This window comes from Mustelus asterias, chromosome 14 (genome assembly GCF_964213995.1).
Source record: "Mustelus asterias chromosome 14, sMusAst1.hap1.1, whole genome shotgun sequence".
Taxonomy (NCBI): domain Eukaryota; kingdom Metazoa; phylum Chordata; class Chondrichthyes; order Carcharhiniformes; family Triakidae; genus Mustelus; species Mustelus asterias.
The window spans coordinates 78,624,921-78,650,607 of NC_135814.1; the positions used below are offsets into that span (position 1 = coordinate 78,624,921).

The window sequence follows — 25,687 nt, forward strand, 5'->3', positions numbered from 1 at the left end:
TGGTACTGATCCACGTCAGATCAGCCATGATCTTATTGAATGGCGGGGCAGGCTCGAGGGGCTAGATGGCCTACTCCTGCTCCTATTTCTTATGTTCTTATGTTCCTTAAAAGACTCCCACATGCCAGATGTGGATTTACCCTCAAACAGCCTCTCCCAATCTCCCGCCATCTCTTTTAGTACCCACCAATCTTGCTGTCACCTGCAAACTTACGAACCATGCCTCCTAAATTTTCGTCCAAATCATTAACATAAAAGACAAATAACAGTGGACCCAGCACCGATCCCTGATGCACACTGCTGGTCACAGGCCTGCAGTGTGAAAAACAACCCACTACAACCACCCTCTGTCTTCTGTCATCCAGCCAATTTTGTATCCAGTTGCGGGAGTTAATCAGCTCTGTTCCAGGGCATCACTACAGAAGTTCCTCAGGATAGAGTATTCGGCCCAACCATCTTCAGCTTTTTCATCAATGACCTTCTCTCTATCGTCGCTGATAGAATCATAGAACCATAACAAAGAACAAAGAACAGTACAGCACAGGACAGGCCCTTTGGGCCTCCAAGCCTGCGCTGCTCACGTTGTTCTATCTGGACCAACTGCTTGTATCCCTCTGTCTATCCAGATGAGTCTTAAATGACTCTAATGTATTTGCCTCAACCACCTTACTTGGCAATGCATTCCAGGCCACCAGCACCTTCTGTGTAAAAAACTTCCCCCGCACATCTCCATTGAATCTTGCCTCCGTTACCTTGAACTTGTGCCCCCTTGTAATTGTCATTTTTGCCCTGGGGAAAAGCTTCTACTGTTCACCCAATCTCTTCCCCTCATAAATTTTTAAACTTCTATCAGGTCGCCCCTCAGCTCCCATCTTTCCAGGAAGAACAATCCGAGTTTATTCAATCTCTCCTCATAGCTAATCCCTCCATACCAGGCAACATCCTGGTGATCCTTTTCTGTACTCTCTCCAAAGCCTCCACGTCCTTCTGATAGTGTGGCGACCAGAATTGGACACAGCATTCCAAATGTGGCCTAACCAATGCTTTATATGTCTGTAACATAATTTGCCAACTTATATACTCGATGCCCTGTTCGATGAAGGCAAGCATGCCATATGTTTTCTTCACCACCTTTTCCACCTGTGCTGCCATTTTTAAGGATCTGTGGAACTGCACGCCCAAATCTCTGTGTGTCAATGCTCCTGATGGTTCTGCAATTAATTTTATCGTCCCACCTGAATTGGATCTATCAAATGCATCAGCTCGCATTTGTCCGGATTAAATTCCATCTGTCATTTCTCCACCCAATTTTCCAGCCTATCTATATCCTGCTGTATTCTCTGACAATCTTCATCACTATCCACAACTCCACCAATCTTTGTAACATCTGCAAACTTATTAATCAGACCAGCTACGTTTTCTTCCAAGTCATTTATATAAGTCATATATATTACAAACAGCAGAGATCCTAGCACTGATCCCTGCGGAACACCACTACTTACAGACCTCCATTCAGAAAAACACCCTTCCACCGCTACGCTCTGTCTTCTATGGCCAAGCCAGTTCAGAATCCATCTAGCTAGTTTACCCCTGATCCCATGTGATTTAATCTTTTGCACCAGCCTGCCATGAGAGAACTTGTCAAATGCTTTACTAAAGTCCATGTGGACAACATTCACAGCTCTTCCCTCGTCAATCTTTTTTGTCACCGCCTCAAAAAAACTCAATTAAATTAGTGAGACATGATCTCCCTTGTACAAAACCATGCTATCCGTCGCGAACAAAACCATTCAGTTCCAAGTGTCTATAGTTCCAAATGTTTATAGATCCTATCTCTAAGGATCTTCTCCAACAGTTTCACTATCACAGACGCCAAGCTTACTGGCCTATAATTACCCGGGTTATCCTTGCTACCCTTCTTAAGTAACAGGACAACATTGGCTCTCCTCCAACACTTTGGGACCACACCATTGGCTTGCGAGGAAACAAAGATTTCTGTTAGAGGTGCAGCAATTTCATCTCTTGTCTCCCTCAGTAATCTGGGATAGCTGTTATCTGGCCCTGGAGATTTGTCTACCATAATGAACAAAAAATAAAGAACAAAGAAAAGTACAGCACAGGAACATGCCCTTCGGCCCTCCAAGCCTGCGCCGATCGTGATGCCTGCCTAAACTAAAACTGTATGCACTTATGGAGTCCGTATCCTTCCATTCCCATCCTATTCATGTATTCATCTAGTCTCCCCTGAAATACTGCTATTGTACCTGCTCCCACTACATCCCCGGCAGCGCGTGCCAGATATACACCACGCTCTGTGTAAAAAAACATGCCTCGCCCATCTAGATACATAGAAACATAGAAACCCTACAGTGCAGAAGGAGGCCATTCGGCCCATCGAGTCTGCACCGACCACAATCCCACCCAGGCCCTACCCCTCTAAACTTTTCCCCACACACCTCTGTCCCTTCGTACTTCACTCTTCTACCCTGGGAATGAGAATCTGACTATCTACTCTGTCCATGCCACTCATAATCTTGTAACAAAGAACAAAGAAAATTACCGCACAGTAACAGGCCCATCGGCCCCCCAAGCCTGCACCGACCATTCTACCCAACTGAACTAAAACCCTCTACTCTTCCGGGGACCATATCCCTCTATTCCCGTCCTACTCATGTATTTCTCTAGGCGCCCCTAAAAGGCACTGTCATATCTGCTTCCACCACCTCCTTCGGCAACGAGTTCCAGGCACCCAACATCCTCTGTGTAAATAACTTGCCGCGTATATTTTACTCTTATGTGAGGAATAAAAGAATGACCAGGGTGAGGTTAGGGCCGGTCAAGGACAGCAGTGGGAACTTGTGTATGGAGTCAGTAGAAATAGGCGAGGTGATGAATGAATACTTTTCTTCAGTGTTCACCAAGGAGAGGGGCCATATTTTTGAGGAAGAGAAGGTGTTACAGACTAATAGGCTGGAGGAAATAGATGTTCGGAGGGAGGATGTACTGGCAGTTTTCAATAAACTGAAAGTTGATAAGTCCCCTGGGCCTGATGAAATATATCCTAGGAGTCTTTGGGAGGCAAGGGATGAGATTGCAGAGCCTTTGGCTTTGATCTTTGGGTCCTCACTGTCCACGGGGATGGTGCCAGAGGACTGGAGAGTGGCGAATGTTGTTCCTCTGTTTAAGAAAGGGAATAGAAATGACCCTGGTAATTATAGACCGGTTAGTCTTACTTCGGTGGTTGGTAAATTGATGGAAAAGGTCCTTAGAGATGGGATTTACGACCATTTAGAAAGATGCGGATTAATCCGGGATAGTCAGCACGGATTCGTGAAGGGCAAGTCGTGCCTCACAAATTTGATAGAATTTTTTGAGGAGGTAACTAAGTGTGTTGATGAAGGTAGGGCAGTTGATGTCATATACATGGATTTTAGTAAGGCGTTTGATAAGGTCCCCCATGGTCGGCTTATGATGAAACTGAGGAGGTGTGGGATAGAGGGAAAGTTGGCCGATTGGATAGGTAAGTGGCTATCTGATCGAAGACAGAGGGTGGTGGTGGATGGAAAATTTTCAGACTGGAGGCAGGTTGCTAGCGGAGTGCCACAGGGATCAGTGCTTGGTCCTCTGCTCTTTGTGATTTTTATTAATGACTTTTATTAATGAGGAGGGGGCTGAAGGGTGGATCAGTAAATTTGCTGATGACACCAAGATTGGTGGAGTAGTGGATGAGGTGGAGGGCTGTTGTAGGCTGCAAAGAGACATAGATAGGATGCAAAGCTGGGCTGAAAAATGGCAAATGGAGTTTAACCCTGATAAATGTGAGGTGATTCATTTTGGTAGGACTAATTTAAATGTGGATTACAGGGTCAAAGGTAGGGTTCTGAAGACTGTGGAGGAACAGAGAGATCTTGGGGTCCATATCCACAGATCTCTAAAGGTTGCCACTCAAGTGGATAGAGCTGTGAAGAAGGCCTATAGTGTGTTAGCTTTTATTAACAAGGGGTTGGAGTTTAAGAGCCGTGGAGTTATGCTGCAACTGTACAGGACCTTGGTGAGACCACATTTGGAATATTGTGCGCAGTTCTGGTCACCTCACTATAAGAAGGATGTGGAAGCGCTGGAAAGAGTACAGAGGAGATTTACCAGGATGCTGCCTGGTTTGGAGGGTAGGTCTTATGGGGAAAGGTTGAGGGAGCTCGGGCTGTTCTCTCTGGAGCGGAGGAGGCTGAGGGGAGACTTAATAGAGGTTTATAAAATGATGAAGGGGATAGAGTGAACGTTCAAAGACTATTTCCTCGGGTGGATGGAGCTATTACAAGGGGGCATAACTATAGGGTTCATGGTGGGAGATGTAGGAAGGATATCAGAGGTAGGTTCTTTACGCAGAGAGTGGTTGGGGTGTGGAATGGACTGCCTGCAGTGATAGTGGAGTCAGACACTTTAGGAACATTTAAGCGGTTATTGGATAGGCACATGGAGCACACCAGGATGATAGGGAGTGGGATAGCTTGATCTTGGTTTCAGATAAAGCTCGGCACAACATCGTGGGCCGAAGGGCCTGTTCTGTGCTGTACTGTTCTATGTTCTATGTATATCTCCTCCAAACCTTGCCCCACGCACCTTAATCAATGCACCCAGGAATTGATTCTTCCACCCTGGGAAAAAACTTCTGACTATCCACTCTGTCCATGCCCCTCATAAACTTGCAGACTTCTATCAGGTCGCCTTTCAACCTGTTGTTCCAGTGAGCACCAGTCAAGTTTCTCCAACCTCTCCTCATAGATAATGCCCTCCATACCAGGCAACATCCTGGTAAATCTTTTCTGTACCCTCTCCAAAGCCTCCACATTCTTCTTTTAGTGTGGCAACGAGAATTGAACAGTATGTTCCAAGTGCGGACTAATTAAGGTTCTATAAAGCTGCAACATGACTTGGCAATTTTTAAAATCAATGCCCCAGCTGATGAAGGCAAGCATGGCGCATGCCTTCTTGACTACCTTCTCCACCTGCATTGCCACTTCAGTGGCCTGTGTACCTGTACACTCATATCCCTCTGCCTATCAATACTCTTAAGGGTTCTGCCATTCACTGTATATTTCCCATCTGTATTAGACCTTCCAAAATGCCTTACCTCACACTTGTCCGGATTAAACTCCATCTGCCATCTCTCTGCCCAAGTGTCCATCCGATCTATTTCCTGCTTATCCTCTGATGGTCCACATCACTATCCGCAATTCCACCAACCATTGTATCGTCCACAAACTTACTAATCAAACCAGTTACATTTTCCTCCAATCATTTATATACATTACAAACAGCAAAGGTCCCAGCACTGATCTCTGAGGAACGCCACTTGTCACAGCCATCCATTCAGAAATGCACCCTTCCACTGCTACCCTCTGTCTTCTATGACCGAGCCAGTTTTGTATCCACCTTGCCAGCTCACCTCTGATCCCATGCGACTTCACCTTCTGTACCAGTCTGCCATGAGGGACCTTGGCAAAGGTCTTACTGAAGTCCATGTAGACAACATCCACTGCCCTACCCTCATCAATCATCTTCGTCACTTCCTCGAAAAACTCGATCAAGGTACTTTGATATGACCTCCCCTTCACAAAAGCACGTTGCCTCTCGCTAATACATCCACTTATTTCAAAGTGGGAATAAATCCTGTCTCAAAGAATCCTCTTCAATAATTTCCCTACCATCGACATAAGGCTCACTGGCCTGTAATTACCTGGATTATCCTTGCTACCCTTCTTGAACAAAGGAACAACATTGGCTATTCTCCAATCCTCTGGGACCTCCCCTGTAGCTAGTAGGGATACAAAGATTTCTCTCAAGGCCCCAGCAATTTCCTCCCTTGCCTCTCTCAGTATTCTGGGGTATATTCCAGCAGGTCTGGGCACTTGTCTACCTTGATGTTTCTCAAGAACCCCAAAACCCTCCTCCATTTTGATCTCAACATCACCCAAACTATCTGCACACCTTTCCCCTAACTTATCATCCACCAAGTGTTTCTCTTTGGTGAATACTGATGCAAAGTACTCATTAAATATCTCACCCATTTACTCTGGCTCCACGCATAGATTCCCTCCCCTGTCCTTGAGTGGGCCAACCTCTCCCTGGTTACCCGCTTGCTCTTTACATATGTATACATTTATATATATATATATATACTTTATATATGTCCTTCGGGTTCTTCCACCTGGCTGGGCTCATTCCCCATTACCAAGTCCAGTACAGCCCCTTCCTTAGTTGGTCTATGTACATACTGTTTCAAAAGGCCCTCCTGGATGCTCCTTAGAAACTCTGCCCCATCCACGCCCTTAGCACTGAGTGAGTCCCAGTCAATATAGGGGAAGTTAAAATCTCCCACCACGGCGGCCTTTAGTAAACCCCCAACATTGTGACTACACCCTTCTATTCCTGAGCCGTACCCATATTGCCTCACTGTATGAGCGCTCCGAAGTGTCCTCCCACAGTACAGCTGTGATATTCTCCTTAACCAGTAGTGCAACTCCCCACCCATTTTACATCCCCCTCTATCCGACTGAAACATCTGTATCCTGGAGCATTAAGCTGCCAATCCTGCCCTCCACTTAACCAAGTCTCTGTAATAGCAATAACATCATTGTTCCAAGTACTAATCCAAGCTTTAAGTTCATCTGCCTTTCCTATTACACTTCTCGCATCAGTCCACCAGACCCTCTTTGATGAGCAACTGCACCCTGCCTGCTCTTTCTCTAAGTCTTACTAGCCCTACTCTCTGGTTCCCTTTCAATTAATTCATCTTTGCTTTGGTTCCCGCCCCCCTGCCAAACTAGTTTAAAGACGACAAGATGAACTTAGAGCCTTGATTCTTGCGCAGAACTTGGATGTAGTTGCAAAAACGGAGACTTGGTTAAAATAGAGACAGGACTGACAGCGAAATATTCTGGGATATAAGTGTTTGAGGCGAGACAGAGGGAAAGGTAAAAGAGGTGGGGGAGTTGCAATACTGGTTAGGGAACATATTACAACTGTACAGAGGAAGGACACTTTGGAAGAATCATATAATGAGACACTGTGGGTAGAACAGAGAAACAGGAAGGGGACAGTCACTATGATGGGGGTGTACTATAGGCGTCCCAACAGCCCACAGGAAGTTGAAGAATATGTAAGCAGATTCTGGGCAGATGTAGAAATAATAGTTTATTGTAGTGGGAGACTTTAATTTTCCTCATATTAACTGGAAATCCTTAGGGCTAGGGGTTCGGTTGCTGAGAAATTTGTTAAATGTGTCCAGGATAGTTTTTTGGAACAATACATGGATAGTCTGACTGGAGAGGGGGCTATACTGGACCTGGTACTAGGGAATGAGTCCAGCCACATCATCAAAGTTGCAGTGGGTGAACGTGGCAAACACTGACCACAATTCCGTAAACTTTCGGATACTCAAGGAAAAGGACGAGTGTTGTCCTTGGGTTAAGGTGCTAAATTGGGGGAAGGCTAACTACAACCAGATTAGGGAGGATTTGGAGGCAGTTGTTTGTGAGAGGCTGTTTGAGGGTAAATCCACATTTGGTGTGTGGGAGTCTTTTAAGGAACAGTTGATTGGAGTGTAGGACAGGCATGTGCCTGCGAAAAGGAAGGAGAGGAAGGACAGGAAAGGCAGGATTCAGGAACCGTGGATGACCACAGAAATTGCGAGCTAGGCAACTGAAAACAGATGAAGCAGGAAGTTAGGAGGGCAAAAAGGGGTCACGAAATGTCCTTGGCGGACAGGATTAAGGAGAATCCCAAGGCATTTGACACATATATTTGGAACAAGGTGGTAGCTAGAGAAAGAGTTGACCCATTCATTGGTTCCATGCAGACGCTAAGAAAACGGATGAATGAACACCACTCATCAATCACCAGGCAAGAGTGTTCTCTTCCTGTTGGGGAACACTTCAGCGGTCACGGGCAAATGGCCTCTGATCTTTGGGTAAGCGTTCTCCAAGGCGGCCTTCACGACACATGACAACGCAGAGTCGCTGAGCAGAGACTGATAGCCAAGTTCCGCACACATGAGGACGGCCTCAACCGGGATCTTGGGTTCATGTCACACTATCTGTAACCCCCACGACTTGCCTGGGCTTGCAAAATCTCACTGACTGTTCTGTCTGGAGACAATACACATCTCTTTAACCTGTGCTTAACGCTCTCTCCACTCACATTGTCTGTACCTTTAAGACTTGATTACCTGTAAAGACTCGCATTCCAACCATTATTTTGTAAATTGAGTTTGTGTCTTTATATGCCCTGTTTGTGAACAGAGCTCCCACTTACCTGACGAAGGAGCAGCGCTCCGAATGCTAGTGGCTTTTGCTACCAAATAAACCTGTTGGACTTTAACCTGGTGTTGTGAGACTTCTTGCTGTGTTTACCCAGTCCAGTGCCGGCATCTCCACATCATTACAGGTGAGGTCTCAGAGGATTGGAGAATAGCCAATGTTGTTCCTTTGTTTAAGAAGGGTAGCAAGAATAATCCAGGTAATTACAGGCCGGTGAGCCTTACATCAATGGTAGGGAAATTATTGGAGAGGATTCTTCGAGACAGGATTTACTCCCACTTGGAAATAAGTGGATGTATTAGTGAGAAGCAACATGGTTTTGTGAAGGGGAGGTCATGGCAAACTAACTTGATCAAGTTTTTTAAGGAAGTGACGAAGATGATTGATGAGGGTCGGGGAGTGGATGTTGTCTTCATGGACTTCAGCAAGGCCTTTGACGAGGTCCCTCACGGCAGACTGGTGCAGAAGATGAAGTTGCATGGGATCAGAGGTGAGCTGGCAAGGATGATACATAACAGGCTCAGTCATAGAAGACAGAGGGTAGCAGTGGAAGGGTGTGTTTCTGAATGGAGGGCTACGACAAGTGGCGTTCCTCAGGGATCAGTGCTGGGATCTTTACTGTTTGTAATATATATCAATGATTTGGAGGAAAATGTAACTGGATTGATTAGTAAGTTTGCGGACGACACAAAGGTTGGTGGATTTGCAGTCAGCGATGAGGACCATCAGAGGATACAGCAGAATATAGATTGGTTGGAGGCTTGGGCGGAGAGATGGCAGATGGAGTTTAATCCAGACAAATGTGAGACAATGCATTTTGGAAGGTCTAATAAAGATAGGAAATGGCACAACCCTTACGAGTATTGATAGGCAAAGGGATCTGGGTGTACAGGTACACAGGTCACTGTAAGTGGCAATGCAGGTGGAGAAGGTAGTCAAGAAGGCTTATGGAATGCTTGCCTTCATCGGCCAGGGACACTGAGTTTAAAAATTGGCAAGTCATGTTGCAGCTTTATAGAACCTTACCTAGGCCGCACTTGGAATACGGTGTTCAATTCTGGTCACCACACTACCAGAAGGATGTGGAGGCTTTGGAGAGGGTAGAGAAAAGATTTACCAGGATGTTGCCTGACATGGAGAGCATTAGCTATGAGGAGAGGTTGGAGAAACTTGGTTTGTTCTCACTGGAACGACGGAGGTTGAGGGGTGACCTGATAGAAGTCTACAAGATTATGAGGGGCATGGACAGAGTGGATAGTCAAAAGCTTTTTCCCTAGGTGGAAAAGTCAATTACTAGGAGGCATAGGTTTAAGGTGGGAGGGGCAAGGTTTAAAGGAGATGTGCGAGGCAAGTTTTCTTTTTACACAGAGGGTGGTGGGTGCCTGGAAGTCGCTGCTGGGGGAGGTAGTGGAAGCGGATACGATAGTGAGTTTTCAGGGGCGTCTTGACAAATACATGAATAGGATGGGAATAGAGGAATATCGTCCCCGGAAGGGTAGGGGGTTTTAGTTCTGTCAGGCAGCATGGTCGGCGCAGGCTTGGAGGGCCGAAGGGCCTGTTCCTGTGCTGTAATTTTCTTTGTTCTTCGTTCCCTGTTATGCTCCTTGCATTGAAGCAGATGCGCTCCAAACTTTTGGGCCCACTTAGTTTGACATCCCCCAGCCTGCTCTTCCTCTGAGCCAGCCTGGCCTTGATACCATACTCATCCCCAGTCTCTACACTTGCTGATTCTGATTCCCACCCTCCACCACATAAATTCCCTGCAATGCAGAAGAGGCCATTCGGCCTATCAAGTCTGCAACAACTCTCTGACAGAGAAATTAGCAGGGTAAACGCATGGGGTTGCAGGAATAGGGCCTGGGTGGGATTATTGTCAGTGCGGGAGGGGGTACAGAGGAGATTCGCCAAGATGTTGCCTGGGATGGAACATTTAAGTTATGAGGAGAGGGTGGATAGGCTTGGGTTGTTTTCTCTGGAGCAGAGAAGACTGAGGGGCAACCTGATTGAGGTGTTCAAGATTATGAGGGGCATGGACAGGTTGGATAGGGAGCAGCTGTTCCCCTCAGATGAAGGGTCAGTTACGAGGAGGCACAAGTTAAAAGTGAGGGGTAGGAGGTTTAGGGGGAGAGTTTGAGGAAAAACCTTTTTACTCAGAGGGTGATGACGGTCTGGAATGCACTGCCTGGGAGGGTGGTGGAGGCAGGATGCCTCACATCCTTTAAAAAGTACCCAGATGAGTTCTTGGCATGCCATAGCATTCGAGGCTATGGGCCAAGTGCTGGCAAGTGTGAGGTGGTTCATTTTGGCAGGTCAAATAGGATGGCAGAATATAATATTAATGGTAGGACTCTTGGCAGAGTGGAAGATCAGAAGGATCTTGGGGTCCGAGTTCATAGCTCAAAGCAGCTGTGCAGGTTGAGGCCGTGGTTAAGAAGGCGTATGTTGAGTTTAGGAGTCATGAAATAATGTTGCAGCTATATAAGACCCTGGTCAGACCACACTTGGAGTACTGTGCTCAGTTCTGGTCGCCTCATTACAGGAAGGATGTGGAAGCCATAGAAAGGGTGCAGAGGAGATTTACAAGGATGTTGCCTGGGTTGGGGAGTATGCCTGATGAGGATAGGTTGAGTGAGCTCGGCCTTTTCTCCTTGGAGAGATGAAGGATGAGGGGTGACCTGATAGAGGTGTATAAGATGTTGAGAGGTATTGATCGAGTGGATAGTCAGAGGCTTTTTCCCAGGGCTGAAATGGTTGCCACGAGTTTCTAAAAAAAAAGAGGACACAGGTTTAAGGTGCTGGGGAATAGGTACAGAGAAGATGTCAGGGGTAAGTTTTTCACTCAGAGGGTGATGGGTGCGTGGAATGGGCTGCCAGCAACGGTGGTGGAGGCGGATTCGATAGGGTCTTATTTAGATAAGTACATGGAACTTAGTAAGATAGAGGGTTATAGGTAAGCCTAGTAATCGCTAAGGTATCATAGAATCATAGAAATCATAGAAACCCTACAGTGTAGAAAGAGGCCATTCGGCCCATCGAGTCTACACCGACCACAATCCCACCCAGGCCCTACCCCCATATCCCTACATATTTTACCCGCTAATCCCTCTAACCTACGCATCTCAAGACACTAAGGGGCAATTTTAGCATAGCCAATCAACCTAACCCGCACATCTTTGGACTGGTAGGGACATGTTTGGCACAACTTTGTGGGCTGAAGGGCCTGTATTGTGCTGTAGTTTTTCTATGTTTCTAAGTGAGATTAGGTGGCAGGTCAGGGCCTTTCATGTGTCGGTGCAGACCCGATGGCCTAAGGGCCTCTTCTGCACTGTAGATTCTATGTTTCTTCAGGCTTGATGGGCCAAACAGCCACCTTCTGCACTGCAAGGATTCCATGATTATCCTAATTTTCTTCCCTCTTCTGAGGGAGACCCTACGCAACCTGTCCACTTCGAAAACTCCTCACACACTCTGGTGAGGTATCTTCACCACATGCCAGCAACTCAAAAAGTATCTACAATGGCAGAGTGTAAACTACTCCGATGTAATGTTGCTTTCTCGGACATATCTTACAATAACTGATGTCCAGGGGATAACATGGTAGGTGGGAGTTGATTGGGGGTTGGTGAAGGCAGTGGCACGAGGATTTGTGAGATCAAAAAGGAGGTGATGAGATGTAGCCCTTGACATTGTGAGAACATGCTCTGATACACACCATTGCCTTTAGTCTCTAACTATAAGTGTGATGCCGTTATCATGCAACCAAACTTTGTACTCCATCTATCCCTTTATACTCAGTGAACTAACAAGGTCACCTCTGCTATGACCATCATGTTTCAAAGTGCCTCTACCATTGCCTTTAGCACCTGCTATGGGTTTTTATCCATCCCAAAAAATGAGCTGTGGCGGGCACCAGTACTATCACCATGGCTGTCTCCTCTATATCCGATCACGTCCAGCCTCGCAGTGCCACTCTGAGTCTGGCATTATGAGCCCTCTGGCCCTGCAGATGCAACATACTGTTTCGAATTTGAGTAGAGTAATTGTAGATTGTGAGATAGAAGTTAGAATTTGGTGTTTGTAAAATTGTAAAATGCAAGGGGGGAAAGCACTGCATGGTCTCGTTTTGCTGTGTTTAGAGATTTAAAAAATGCAAGTACATTGAGAGCCCAAACTGAAACGTTTGTATCGAAAGGCCAAGCAGCAGTTTTACAAAGACACCAGGCTTTGAATTTTTTTCATTTAGCCAATCAATTTGAATCTGGCACTTAGATACCAAAAACCTATTAAATTTAAATCTGATGGGTTTTGACAACCTAGGAGAGAGAATCGCTGGCTCTCATAGTTTCATCTATGTCTTAGAGAAAGCACCATCCAGATAGCAAAGATACCACAGATAACACAGAAGAAAGAAGTTCCAGACAGAGAAGGCCCAGAATATTCCAGAAGAGACAAAATCTGGTTGTAATTTGATTTGATTTGATTTATTATTGTCACATGTATTAACATACAGTGAAAAGTATTGTTTCTTGCATGCTATTCAGACAAAGCAGAGAGAAGGAAACGAGAGAATGCAGAATGTAGTGTTACAGTTATAGCTAGGGTGTAGAGAAAGATCAACTTAATGCAAGTTAAGTCCATTCAAAAGTCTGACAGCAGCAGGGAAGAAGCTGCTCTTGAGTCGGTTGGTACGTAACCTCAGACTTTCGTATCTTTTTCCCGAAGGAAGAAGGTGGAAGAGAGAATGTCCGGGGTGCGTGGGTCCTTAATTATGCTGGCTGCTTTGCCGAGGCAGTGGAAAGTGTAGACAGAGTCAATGGATAGGAAGCTGGTTTGCGTGACGGATTGGGCTACATTCACAATCTTTTGTAGTTCTTTGTGGTCTTGGGCAGAACAGGAGCCATACCAAGCTGCGATATAACCAGAAAGAATGCTTTCTATGGTGCATCTGTAAAAGTTGGTGAGAATCGTAGCTGACATGCCAAATTTCCTTAGTCTTTTGAGAAAGTAGAGGCGTTGGTGGGGTTTCTTAACTATAGTGTTGGCATGGGGAGACCAGGACAGGTTGTTGGTGAACTGGACACCCAAAAACTTGAAGCTCTCAAGCCTTTCTACTTTGTCCCCATTGATGTAGACAGAGGCTTGTTCTCCTTTACGCTTCCTGAAGTAGATGACAATTTCCTTTGTTTTGTTGACATTGAGGGGGAGATTATTGTTGCCGCACCAGTTCACCAGATTCTTTATCTCATTCCTGTACTCTGTCTCGTCATTGTTTGAGATCCGACCCACTACGGTGGTGTTGTCAGCAAACTTGAAAATCGAATTGGAGGAGAATTTGGCCACACAGTCATAGGTGTATAAGTAGTAGGGGGCTGAGAACACAGCCTTGTGGGGCACCGGTGTTGAGGATGATCGTGGAGGAGTTGTTGTTGCCTATCCTTACTGATTGTGGTCTGTGAATTAGGAAGTTCAGGATCCAGTCCCAGAGGGAAGTGCCGAGGCCGAGGCCACGGAGTTCGGAGATGAGTTTCGTGGGAATAATACTGTTGAAGGCTGAGCTGTAGTCAATAAATAGAAGTCTGACATAGGTGTACTTGTTATTTCGGTGTTCCAGGGTTGAGTGCAGGGCCAGGGAAATGGTGTCTGCTGTGGACCTGTTGTGGTGGTAGGCAAACTATAGTGGATTTAGAGAGTGACTAAATTTTATTTTGTTCTTAAGTAGGAATTGTATTTATTTGAACAGCATACCATTAGAATCTTGTTTTACTTGAGAACAGTTAATAGTTCGAAGGGATTTATTCAGTTTGTGAATAGTTTAGTTAATTTACTCGGTTAGTTGGATAAATAAATTGTTACGTGTTGATTAGAGAGTGTCAGGGATTTAATTTTATTTCACCACTAGAAGTTGCTGAAGAGCAGGTTGCACCATTTCACACACATTTTACAAATCATAGGGCGAGGTACTCCTCTTTGAGTGTTTCAGTGTTAGTTCTCAGAAGGGGGAATCAACCTCTGCTTTATAACAATACAGAGTGATGACAAATCTCTTGAATCCATAGTGCATCATAGTGTAGAATCAGATCCCTACAGTGTGCACCTACAGAAATGGCTTGATCATAGAAGGCTCCATGCTCGTCCAATCCCATCCATAATATGAGAGTTTTTTTGTGTTTGTGACCTAGATTTCTGCTACCACAATCTAAGACTGGTTTATGTTTCAGGGACTACATTTCTCTACCTGCACTCTGATTTCCTCCTCCACCTCTTTGCGTTTTTCTTCCTTAATGAGTTCATCAACGTGCTTCTGGGAAAAGTTCATCTGTTCATTTCGATTCTGCCAAATCACTGCAGTTCAGAAAGAAGAAAATAAATTGAGGCTCTATTCATGAAGCAAATGGTCAAAATTTTAAATGACACCACTAGTAATTCTCAAGGGTGATCAAGCGGTGAGAGAAAAATTGCCCCCCAAATATCAGTCATTGCATGTTGCGTGGTGAGCTAGATTTGTCTTTCATTGTGGTCTGAAGACAAGTTTCAACATCACATGTAAAATAGATTTAAAATACATTTTAAAAGTTTTAAATCACTTATCTCTCTTCCTGCCGGTTTCCAGCACGGTCCCGACTGCGACTGTTCCCTGGCTCTGGGAGACGCGCATGCATCAGGATCGCAAGCGCGAATCCCGCGAAATGGCCGACAAGCGATTCTCTGGACCGGACCCGCCAGAAAATTTGCGGGTCGCAATGGGAGAATGGTTTGTTCTCACTGGAACGATAGAGGTTGAGGGGCAACCTGATCGAAGTCTACAAGATTATGAGGGGCATGGATAGAGTGGATAGTCAGAAGCTTTTTCCCAGGGTGGAAGAGTCAATTACTAGGGGGCACAGCTTTAAGGTGCGAGGGACAAGGTTTAAAAGAGATGTGCGAGGTGAGTTTTTTACACAGATAATGGTGGGTGCCTGGAACTCACTGCCAGGGAAGGTAGTGGAAGCAGATGCAATAGTGACTTTGAAGGGGCGTCTGGACAAATACATCAATGGGATGGCAATAGAGGGGTAGATGGTTTTAGTTCAGACGGGTAGCATGGTCGGTGCAGGCATGGAGGGCCATTCGCAACTTTTTGGAAGTAGAACATAAAAACATGAGAACGAGGAGCTGGAGTAGGCCACCTGGCCCCTCGAGCCTGCTCCGCCATTCAATAAGATCATGGCTGATCTTTTTGTGGACTCAGTTCGATTTACCCACCCGCTCAACATAACTCTTAATTCCTTCACTGTTCAAAAATTTATCTATCCTTGCCTTAAAAACATACAATGAGTAGCCCCAGTCTACTCAGTCTCTCCTCATAAGCCAACCCTCTGAACTCCGGAATCAACCTCGTGAATCTCCTCTGCACCTCCTCCAGTGCCAGTATATCCTTTCTCAAATAAGGAGACCAAAACTGTACATAGTCTCAAAGAATTCCACCAAATTAGTCAAACATGACCTGCCCTTCATGAATCCATGCTGCATCTTACCAATGGGACAAATTATGTCCAGGTGTCTCGCTACTTGTTCCTTGATGATAGATTCAAGCATTTTCCCCACTACAGAAGTTGTTAACCGGCCTATAGTTACCCGCCTTTTGTCTACCTCCTTTTTTAAACAGTGGCGTCACATTTGCTGTTTTCCAATCTGCGGGAACCACCCCAGAGTCCAGCGAATTTTGGTAAATTACCACTTTTGCTATTCCTCCCGCTATCTCTTTAGTACCCTGGGATGCATTCCATCAGGATCAGGAGACTTGTTTACCTTTAGCCCCATCAACTTGCCCAACACTACCTCTTTCGTGATAATGATAGTTTTTAGGTCCTCACCTTCCTGTCATTAATTTTTGGCATGTTACTTGTCTTCCACTGTGAAGACCGGCACAAAATACCTGTTCAATGCCTCAGCCATTTTCTCATTTCCAGTTATTACATCCCCCTTCTCATCCTCTAAAGGACCAATGTTTACTTTAGAAAGATGTCTTCAGTTCAGTCCTCATGGCTATTCCCAGATGCTGAGACTATGCACCTCCTTCTGGATTCCCCAGCAAATACACTGTCAAATTTTCACGGTTAAATGAGATGACCTCTAACACTTCTGAATGCTAGGGAATGTAGGCCCAGTATACAGTAAGTAGGAAGTATACAGTCAATGGCAGAACCTTTAGTAGCATTAACATACAGAGGGATCTAGGGGTACAGGTCCACAGTTCCCTGAAAGTGGCAATACAAGTGGATGCAGTCATCAAGAAGGCATTTGTTTACTAAACCTGCCTTATTACACCCAACCTGCCTTATTAAATCCAAAATAGCTTGATTTCCGGTTGGATCCACAACATATTTTTCAAGGAAACTGTCCCAAATGCACTCTATAAATTATACCTCATGACTACCTCTACCAATTTGTTTTTCCCAATCCACATGAACGCTAAAGTCACCCATGATTAAAGTTGAAAGTTTATTTACTAGTGTCACAAGTAGGCTTACATTAACACTGCAATAAAGTTACTGTGAAAATCCCTGAGTCGCCACACTCACGCGCATGTTCTTGTACAGTCTTGAGAGTCCGTGGAAACCTGCATTATGCGTATGGTGTGGTCACAGGCCAGTTGAACATTCAGGGAGTGGAATCCCTTTACAGTTGATGCCTGGAAGAAGGAATTTCCCCTTAGGCCTGTAGTAGACCAGCTTTCTGCCCAAACCCCATGAATCGATCAAAGGATCAAAACGTCAACTCTTTTCTCTCCTTACAGATGCTGCCAGACCTGCTGAGATTTTCCAGCATTTTCTCTTTTGGTTTCAGATTCCAGCATCCGCAGTAATTTGATTTTCCCTTAGGCCTGTAGTAGACCAGCTTTCTGCCCAAACCCCATGAATCGATCAATCATCTTGGCTTGCCTGGTCCATGTCAAAGTGAATGTAGTCTCTCCCCCTGGCAAAGAATGCATCCATGACCTCCCCAATGCACTTGTGTGGATGGACGCCTGTGAAAGCCTAAATAGATCCCCGGTGCAACCCTGAAAGGAGCCAATTGCATAAATGTTGTGCTGTCATAACCTTTAGGGCCACAGGGAGTGGGTGTTCTCCTGTGCCACATGGCACCAAGTCCTGGAGAACATGACAAAGGTGCCTCACTGTCTCCCTCAGTAGCCAAAGATTCCAGTGGCGCATGGAGGAGAATTTTCCCAAAATATGTCAGAAAATCATGTTCACATTGAAAATTGGCGTGTAACTCTCCAGCTGCACAGCTAAGTTTTCACTCCAGACTTTCTGATTATCAGCTGATTTACTCTTAGGGTGGGATTTTCCAGCTGGTCTCGCTGATGAGATCTTCGAGTGCTGTCAAGGGTGACCGTTAGCCGCGGGTTCCTTGGTGGTAGAGGGTGTGGGCAATGGGAAACCCCGTTGACAGTGATGGGACTGGAAGATCCCACTACTGGCTAATGGTAGGCCTCCTCTGCCACCAAAAATCCCATCCTTAGATTTTTTTCTCTCTGTACCTTCCTCTCTCAGTCTGTTTATCAATTTCCATATCAGTACCTTTCTCTCCTGACTTGTCTGAAATCTTTGGTTTACCATATCTAACCAAATATGATCCCTTACCCCAGTATTTAGTTTAAAACTTTCTCTACTTTCCTACTTGCGCGGCTTGCAAGAATACTCCAAATTCTTTATCATAAAGAATAAGATGGAATTTTCCCCATCAGGACCAAGTGCGGTGGAGGCATGAAAAGCAATGCGTTCCCCTTTAGCCAATGTGATAGGTTTCCATTCCAGATCATTTGTTTTCCAGCTCAATATATATTCATGAATATGAAGCACAGAGTATCTCATGGCGAATGGGCTGGGTTTCATCCATCCTACTGTGGCCTCATCGGATCAACTTCCACTTCTAAACTGCACCTGCGCACATCATTCATTGCTGTAGCATAGAACTGATTGTGGCAAATGATGGAAAGGTAAGACGCTACTGCCCCCAAGTTCAGTGACAATGCGCTTGGAGTGATTCATTTGATGATCTGAAATGGCAGGTTAGAAGTTGGAAGCAAGTGGAACAAACAACAAAGAAAAATACAGCACAGAAACAGGCCCTTCAGCCCTCCAAGCCTGCGCTGATCATGATACCTGCCTAAACTAAAACTATATGCACTTACGGAATCCATATCCTTCCATTCCCATCCTATTCATGTATTTGTCTAGTTGCTCCTTAAATGCCGCTATAGTACCTGCTCCCACCACCTCCCCGGGTATTGCGTTCCAGACATTCACCACCCTGTGTAAAAAAACGTGCCTCGCACATCTCCTCTAAACTTTTCCCCACGCACCTTCAACCTATGTCCCCCAAGACTTCACTTTTTTACTCTGTCCATGCCACTCATAATCTTGTAAACCTCTATCAGGTCACCCCTCAAGCTCTGTCATTCCAGTGAGAACAAAGCGAGTTTATCCAACCTCTCCTCATAGCTAATGCCTTCCAGCCCAGGCATCACCTTCGTAAATCTTTAAAGCACCCTCTCTAAAGCATCTGCATCCATCTGGTAATGTGGTGACCAGAATTGCACACAATATTTTAAATGAGGCCTAACTAAGGTTCTTAACAACTCAAGAGCCTAATCCTGGTTTTTCCTCATAACCTTTGATGCCATTCACCCCAAATGCTACATCTCGCCACCTCTTGAATACATTCAATGTTTTGGCATTAACTACTTCCTGTGGTAATGAATTCCACAGGCTCACCACTATTTCGGTGAAGAAATGTCTCCTCACCTCCGTCCTAAATGGTCTACCCTGAATCCTCAGACTGTGACTCCTGGTTCTGAACTCTCCCACCATAGGGAACATCCTCCCTGCATCTACCCTGTCTAGACCTGTTAGAATTTTATAAGTCTCGATGACATCTCCCCTTATTCATCTGAACTCCAGCGAAAATATTCCTAACCTAGTCAATCTCTCCTCATACATCAGTCCTGCCATCCCTGGAATCAGCCTGGTACACCTTTGCTGCACTCCCTTGAGAGCAATAACATAATTCCTCTCAAAAGGAGACCACAACTGCGCACAATACTCTCGGTGTGGCCTCACCAAGGCCCTGTATTATTGCAACAACACATCCCTGCTGCTGTACTCAAAACCTCTCGCAATGAAGTTCAATATGCCATTTGCCTTCTTGACTGCCTGCTGCACCTGCATGCTTACCTTCAGTGACTTGTGCACAAGGACACCCAGGACAAGCTGCACACTCCCCTCTCCCAATTTACAGCCATTCAGGTAGTAAATTGCCTTCTTGTTTTTGCGTCCAAAGTGAATACCTCACACTTATCCAAATTATATTGCATCTGCCATTGATTTGCCCACTCACCCAACCTGTCCAGATCACAAATATTAAATCATAGAAACCCTACAGTACAGAAAGAGGCCATTCGGCCCATCGAGTCTGCACCAACCACAATCCCACCCAGGCCCTACCCCCATATCCCTACATATTTTACCCGCTATTCCCTCTAATTTGTTATGGGGGATTTTAACTTGACTAATATTGACTGGAATTGTTATAGCTCTAGCTCGTTAGAGGGGTCAGTTTTTGTTCAAAGCGTGCAGGAAGGTTTTTTGACTCAGTATGTAGACAGGCCAACTAGAGGTGAGGCTATATTGGATCTGGTGCTGGGAAATGAGCCAGACCAGGTGCTAGACTTGGAAGTTGGTGTGCATTTTGGTGATAGTGACCACAATTCGGTTACGTTCACCTTAGTGATGGAAAGGGATAGGCATGAACCTCGGGCCAGTGGTTTTAGCTGGGGGAAGGGTAATTATGAGGCTATTAGGAGAGAATTAGGAAACATAGGTTGGACTAGGAGATTACAGGGACTGGGAACGTCCGACATGTGGAGTTTTTTCAAGGAGCAGCTACTGCGAGTCTGTGATAGGTATGTCCCTGTCAGGCAAGGAGGAATTGGTAGGGCTAGGGAACCGTGGTGCACCAAAAAAGTTTCTTTGTTGGTTAAAAAGAAAAAGGAGGCTTATGTTCGGATGAGACGTGAGCACTCGGGTAGTGCACTAGAAAGCTTTAGATTGGCTAAGAGGGAGTTGAAGAGCGAGCTTAGAAGGGCTAAAAGGGGACATGAGAAGACTTTGGCGGATAGGGTTAAAGAGAATCCTAAGGCGTTCTATAGGTATGTCAAGAACAGAAGGTTGGTTAGGGCAAGTTTAGGGCCAGTTATAGATGGCAGAGGGAAGTTATGTGTGGAACCGGAGGAGATTGGTGAAGCATTGAACCAATATTTCTCTTCGGTGTTCACGCAAGGGGACATGAATATAGCTGAGGAGGACACTGGGTTGCAAGGGAGTAGAATAGACAGTATTACAGTTGATAAGGAGGATGTGCAGGATATTCTGGAGGGTCTGAAAATAGATAAATCCCCTGGTCCGGATGGGATTTATCCAAGAATTCTCTGGGAGGCAAGAGAAGTGATTGCAGAGCCTCTGGCTCTGATCTTCAGGTCGTCGTTGGCCTCTGGTATAGTACCAGAAGATTGGAGGTTAGCGAATGTTGTCCCATTGTTTAAGAAGGGGAACAGAGACTTCCCCGGGAATTATAGACCGGTGAGTCTCACTTCTGTTGTCGGCAAGATGTTGGAAAAAATTATAAGGGATAGGATTTATAGTTATTTGGAGAGTAATGAATTGATAGGTGATAGTCAGCATGGTTTTGTGGCAGGTAGGTCGTGCCTTACTAACCTTATTGAGTTTTTTGAGAAAGTGACCAAGGAGGTGGATGGGGGCAAGGCAGTGGACGTGGTATATATGGATTTTAGTAAGGCGTTTGATAAGGTTCACCATGGTAGGCTTCTGCAGAAAATGCAGATGTATGGGATTGGGGGTGATCTAGGAAATTGGATCAGGAATTGGCTAGCGGATAGGAAACAGAGGGTGGTGGTTGATAGTAAATATTCATCATGGAGTGCGGTTACAAGTGGTGTACCTCAGGGATCTGTTTTGGGGCCACTGCTGTTTGTAATATTTATTAATGATCTGGATGAGGGTATAGTTGGGTGGATTAGCAAATTTGCTGATGACACCAAAGTCGGTGGTGTGGTAGACAGTGAGGAAGGGTGTCGTAGTTTGCAGGAAGACTTAGACAGGTTGCAAAGTTGGGCCGAGAGGTGGCGGATGGAGTTTAATGCGGAGAAGTGTGAGGTAATTCACTTTGGTAGGAATAACAGATGTGTTGAGTATAGGGCTAACGGGAGGACTTTGAATAGTGTGGAGGAGCAGAGGGATCTAGGTGTATGTGTGCATAGATCCCTGAAAGTTGGGAATCAAGTAGATAAGGTTGTTAAGAAGGCATATGGTGTCTTGGCGTTTATTGGTAGGGGGATTGAATTTAGGAGTCGTAGCGTTATGTTGCAACTGTACACAACTCTGGTGCGGCCGCACTTGGAGTACTGTGTGCAGTTCTGGTCCCCACATTACAGGAAGGATGTGGAGGCTTTGGAGAGGGTGCAGAGGAGGTTTACCAGGATGTTGCCTGGTATGGAGGGGAGATCCTATGAGGAGAGGCTGAGGGATTTGGGATTGTTTTCGCTGGAAAGGCGGCGGCTAAGAGGGGATCTTATTGAAACATATAAGATGATTAGAGGTTTAGATAGGGTGGATAGTGATAGCCTTTTTCCTCTGATGGAGAAATCCAGCACGAGGGGGCATGGCTTTAAATTGAGGGGGGGTAGTTATAGAACCGATGTCAGGGGTAGGTTCTTTACCCAGAGGGTGGTGAGGGATTGGAATGCCCTGCCAGCATCAGTAGTAAATGCGCCTAGCTTGGGGGCGTTTAAGAGATCCGTAGATAGGTTCATGGACGAAAAGAAATTGGTTTAGGTTGGAGGGTCACAGTTTTTTTTTTTAACTGGTCGGTGCAACATCGTGGGCCGAAGGGCCTGTTCTGCGCTGTAATGTTCTATGTTCTATGTAATCTACGCATCTCAGGACACTAAGGGGCAATTTTAGCATGGCCAATCAACCTAACCTGCACATCTTTGGACTGTGGGAGGAAACCGGAGCACCCGGAGGAAACCCAATCATTCTGAAGGATCTCTGATCCTCGTCACAGTTCACCCTCCCACCCAACTTGGTATCATCTGCAAACTTTGAGGTGTTACATTTTGTTCCCTCATCCAAATCATTAATATATATTGTGAATAGCTGGGGTCTGAGCACCGATCCCTGTGGCATCCCACTAGTTACTGCCTGCCAATTTGAATGTGGAGATGCTGGCGTTGGACTGGGGTAAACACATTAAGAGTTTTAACAACACCAGATTAAAGTATTCTGTAACTTGATTTTCTGTCTCTGTATGCCCTGTTTGTGAGCAGATATCCACTCCATCTGACGAAGGAGCAGCGCTCCGAAAGCTAATGGCATTTGCTACCAAATAAACCTGTTGGACTTTAACCTGGTGTTGTTAAAACTCTTACTGTGCCAATTTGCAAAGCACCCATTAATTCCTACTCTTTGTTTCCTCTCTGCCAACCAGTTTTCTATCCATCTCAATACACATCCCCCAATCCCACGCGCTTTAATCTTGCACGATAATCTCTTTGTCAAACACTTTCTGAAAGTCCAAATAAACCACATCGACTGGCTTCCCCCTTGTCAACTCCACTAGTTACATCTTCAAAAAATTCCAACAGATTTGTCAAGAATGATTTCCCCTTCATAAATCCATGCTGACTCTGTCTGATCCTGCCACTGCTTTCTAAATGCTCCATTATAAAGTCCTTGATAATTGATTCGAGAATTTCCCCCACAACCAATGTTAAGCTTACTGGTCTATAATTCCCTGTTTTCTCTGTACCTCCCTTTTTGAATATTGGAGCGACATTAGCTACCCTCCAATCTGCAAGAACTGTTCCCTCTATAGAATCCTGGAAGATGACCACCAATGCATCCACTATTTCTAGAGTCACTTCCTTAAGTACTCTGGGATGTAGATTATCAGGCCGTGGGGATTTAGCCACCTTCAATCCCATCAATTTTCCCAGCACCATTTCTCTACTAATATTGATCTCCCTCAGTTCTTCCCTCTCACTAAATCTTGCATTCTCCAGCATTTCTGGCATCTGGTTTGTGTCCTCTTTTGTGAAGACAGAACCAAAGTATGTATTCAGTTGCTCAGCCATTCCTTTGTCCCCTATTATACATTCCTATTATACGTTTCTGTCTGTAGGGGACCTACATTTGTCTTCACCAACCTCTTTCTCTTCACATATCTTTTGAAACTCTTAGGGCAGAATTTTACTGGCACATCCGCCTGGGTTTCGCATAATCCCGCTCGTGGCCAATGGAGAATGCCTCAGATCCTCATAGCTTCCTTTATTAAGATTCAGCACCCTAGTCTCCGAATTAACTACTTCACTCTCCATCTTGATCAGGATATAGATCAGTTGGAGACTTGGGTGGAGAGATAGCAGTTGGAGTTTAATCCGGACAAATATGAGGTCATGTATTTTGGAAGGTCTCATACAGATAGGAAATATACAGTAAATGGCAGAATCCTTAAGAGTATTGATAGGCAGAGAGATCTGGGTGTACAGGTACACAGGTCACTGAAAGAGGCAACGCAGGTGGAGAAGGTAGTCAAGAAGGCATACGGCATGCTTGCCTTCATCGGCCGGGGCACTGAGTTTAAAAATTGGCAAGTCATGTTGCAGTTTTATAGAACCTTAGTTAGGCTACACATAGAAGATAGTGTTCAATTCTGGTCGCCACACTACCAGAAGGATGTGGAGGCTTTGGAGAGGATACTGAAAAGATTGACCAGGATGTTGCCTGGTATGGGGGGGCATTAGCTATGAGGAGAGGTTGGAAAAACTTGGTTTGTTCTCACTGGAACGACAGAGGTTGAGGGGGCGACCCTCAACCTCTGTCTGCAAGAGGTCTAGAAGTCTACAAGATTATGAGGGGCATGGACAGAGTGGATAGTCAGAAGCTTTTTCCCAGGGTGGAAGAGTCAATTACTAGGGCGCATAGGTTTAAGGTGCAAGGTTTAAAGGAGGCAAGTACGAGGCAAGTTTTTTACACAGAGGGTGGTGGGTGCCTGGAACTCACTGCCGGGGGAGGTAATGGAAGCAGATACAATAGTGACTTTTAAGAGGCGTCTTGACAAATACAGGAAAATACCTGAATAGGATGGGATTGGAGGGATATGGTCCCCGGAAGGGTGGACGCTTTTAGTTCAGTTGGGCAGCATGGTCGGTGCAGGGTTGGAGGGCCGAAGGGCCCGTTCCTGTGCTGTAATTTTCTTTGTTCTTTTATTAAAAATTCTATCATGTTATGGTCGCTCATCCCCAAGGGGTCCCGTACAGCTAGATAGGCAATGATCCCCTTCTCATTACACAGTACGCAGCCGAAGATGGCCTGCTCTCGAGTTGGTTCCTCCACATATTGGTCAAGTAAACCATCCCGTATACACTCCAGGAATTCCTCCTCTACGTCATTGTGGCTAATTTGATTTGCCCAATCTATGTGCAGATTAAAATCACCCACGATCACCGACATTCTCTTATCACAGGCATCTCTGATTTCATGTTTAATGTGGAGATGCCGGCGTTGGACTGGTACAGTAAGAAGTCTCACAACACCAGGTTAAAGTCCAACAGGTTTATTTGGTAGCAAATACCATAAGCTTTCGGAGCACTGCTCCTTCGTCAGATGGAGTGGAAATGTGCTCTCAAACAGGGCACAGAGACAAAATCAAGTTGCAGAATACTGACTAGAGTGCGAATTCTACAACCAGCCAGGTCTTAAAGGTACAGACAATGTGGGTGGAGGGAACATTAAACACAGGTTAAAGAGATGTGTATTGTCTCCAGACAGAACAGCTAGTGAGATTCTGCAAGCCCAAGAGACAAGCTGTGGGGGTTACTGATAATGTGACATAAATCCAACATCCCGGTTTAGGCCGTCCTCATGTGTGCGGAACTTGGCTATCAGTTTCTGCTCAGCAACTCTGCGCTGTCGTGTGTCGTGAAGGCCGACTTCGAGAACGCTTACCTGAAGATCCAAGGTTGAATGCCCGTGACTGCTGAAGTGCTCCCCCACAGGAAGAGAACAGTCTTGCCTGGTAATTGTCGAGCGGTGTTCATTCATCCGTTGTCGTAGCGTCTGCATGGTTTCCCCAATGTACCATGCCTCGGGACATCCTTTCCTGCAGCGTATCAGGTAGACAATGTTGGCCGAGTTGCAACAGTAGGTACCGTGTACCTGGTAGATGGTGTTCTCACGTGAGATGATGGCATCCGTGTCGATGATCCGGCACGTCTTGCAGAGGTTGCTGTGGCAGGGTTGTGTGGT

At 45.5% G+C, this 25,687-nt stretch overlaps 1 protein-coding gene across 1 annotated transcript in view; it reads right to left on the bottom strand.

Moving 5' to 3' along the window:
- The window catches only part of LOC144503791 (dynein regulatory complex protein 11-like), a 531,388-nt gene that overhangs the window by 292,807 nt on the left and 212,894 nt on the right, over positions 1-25,687 (bottom strand). The window contains exon 10 of the mRNA XM_078228677.1: positions 14,554-14,660. Within this exon, the coding sequence (XP_078084803.1) occupies positions 14,554-14,660 (107 nt within the window). The remainder of the gene's footprint in view (positions 1-14,553; positions 14,661-25,687) is intronic.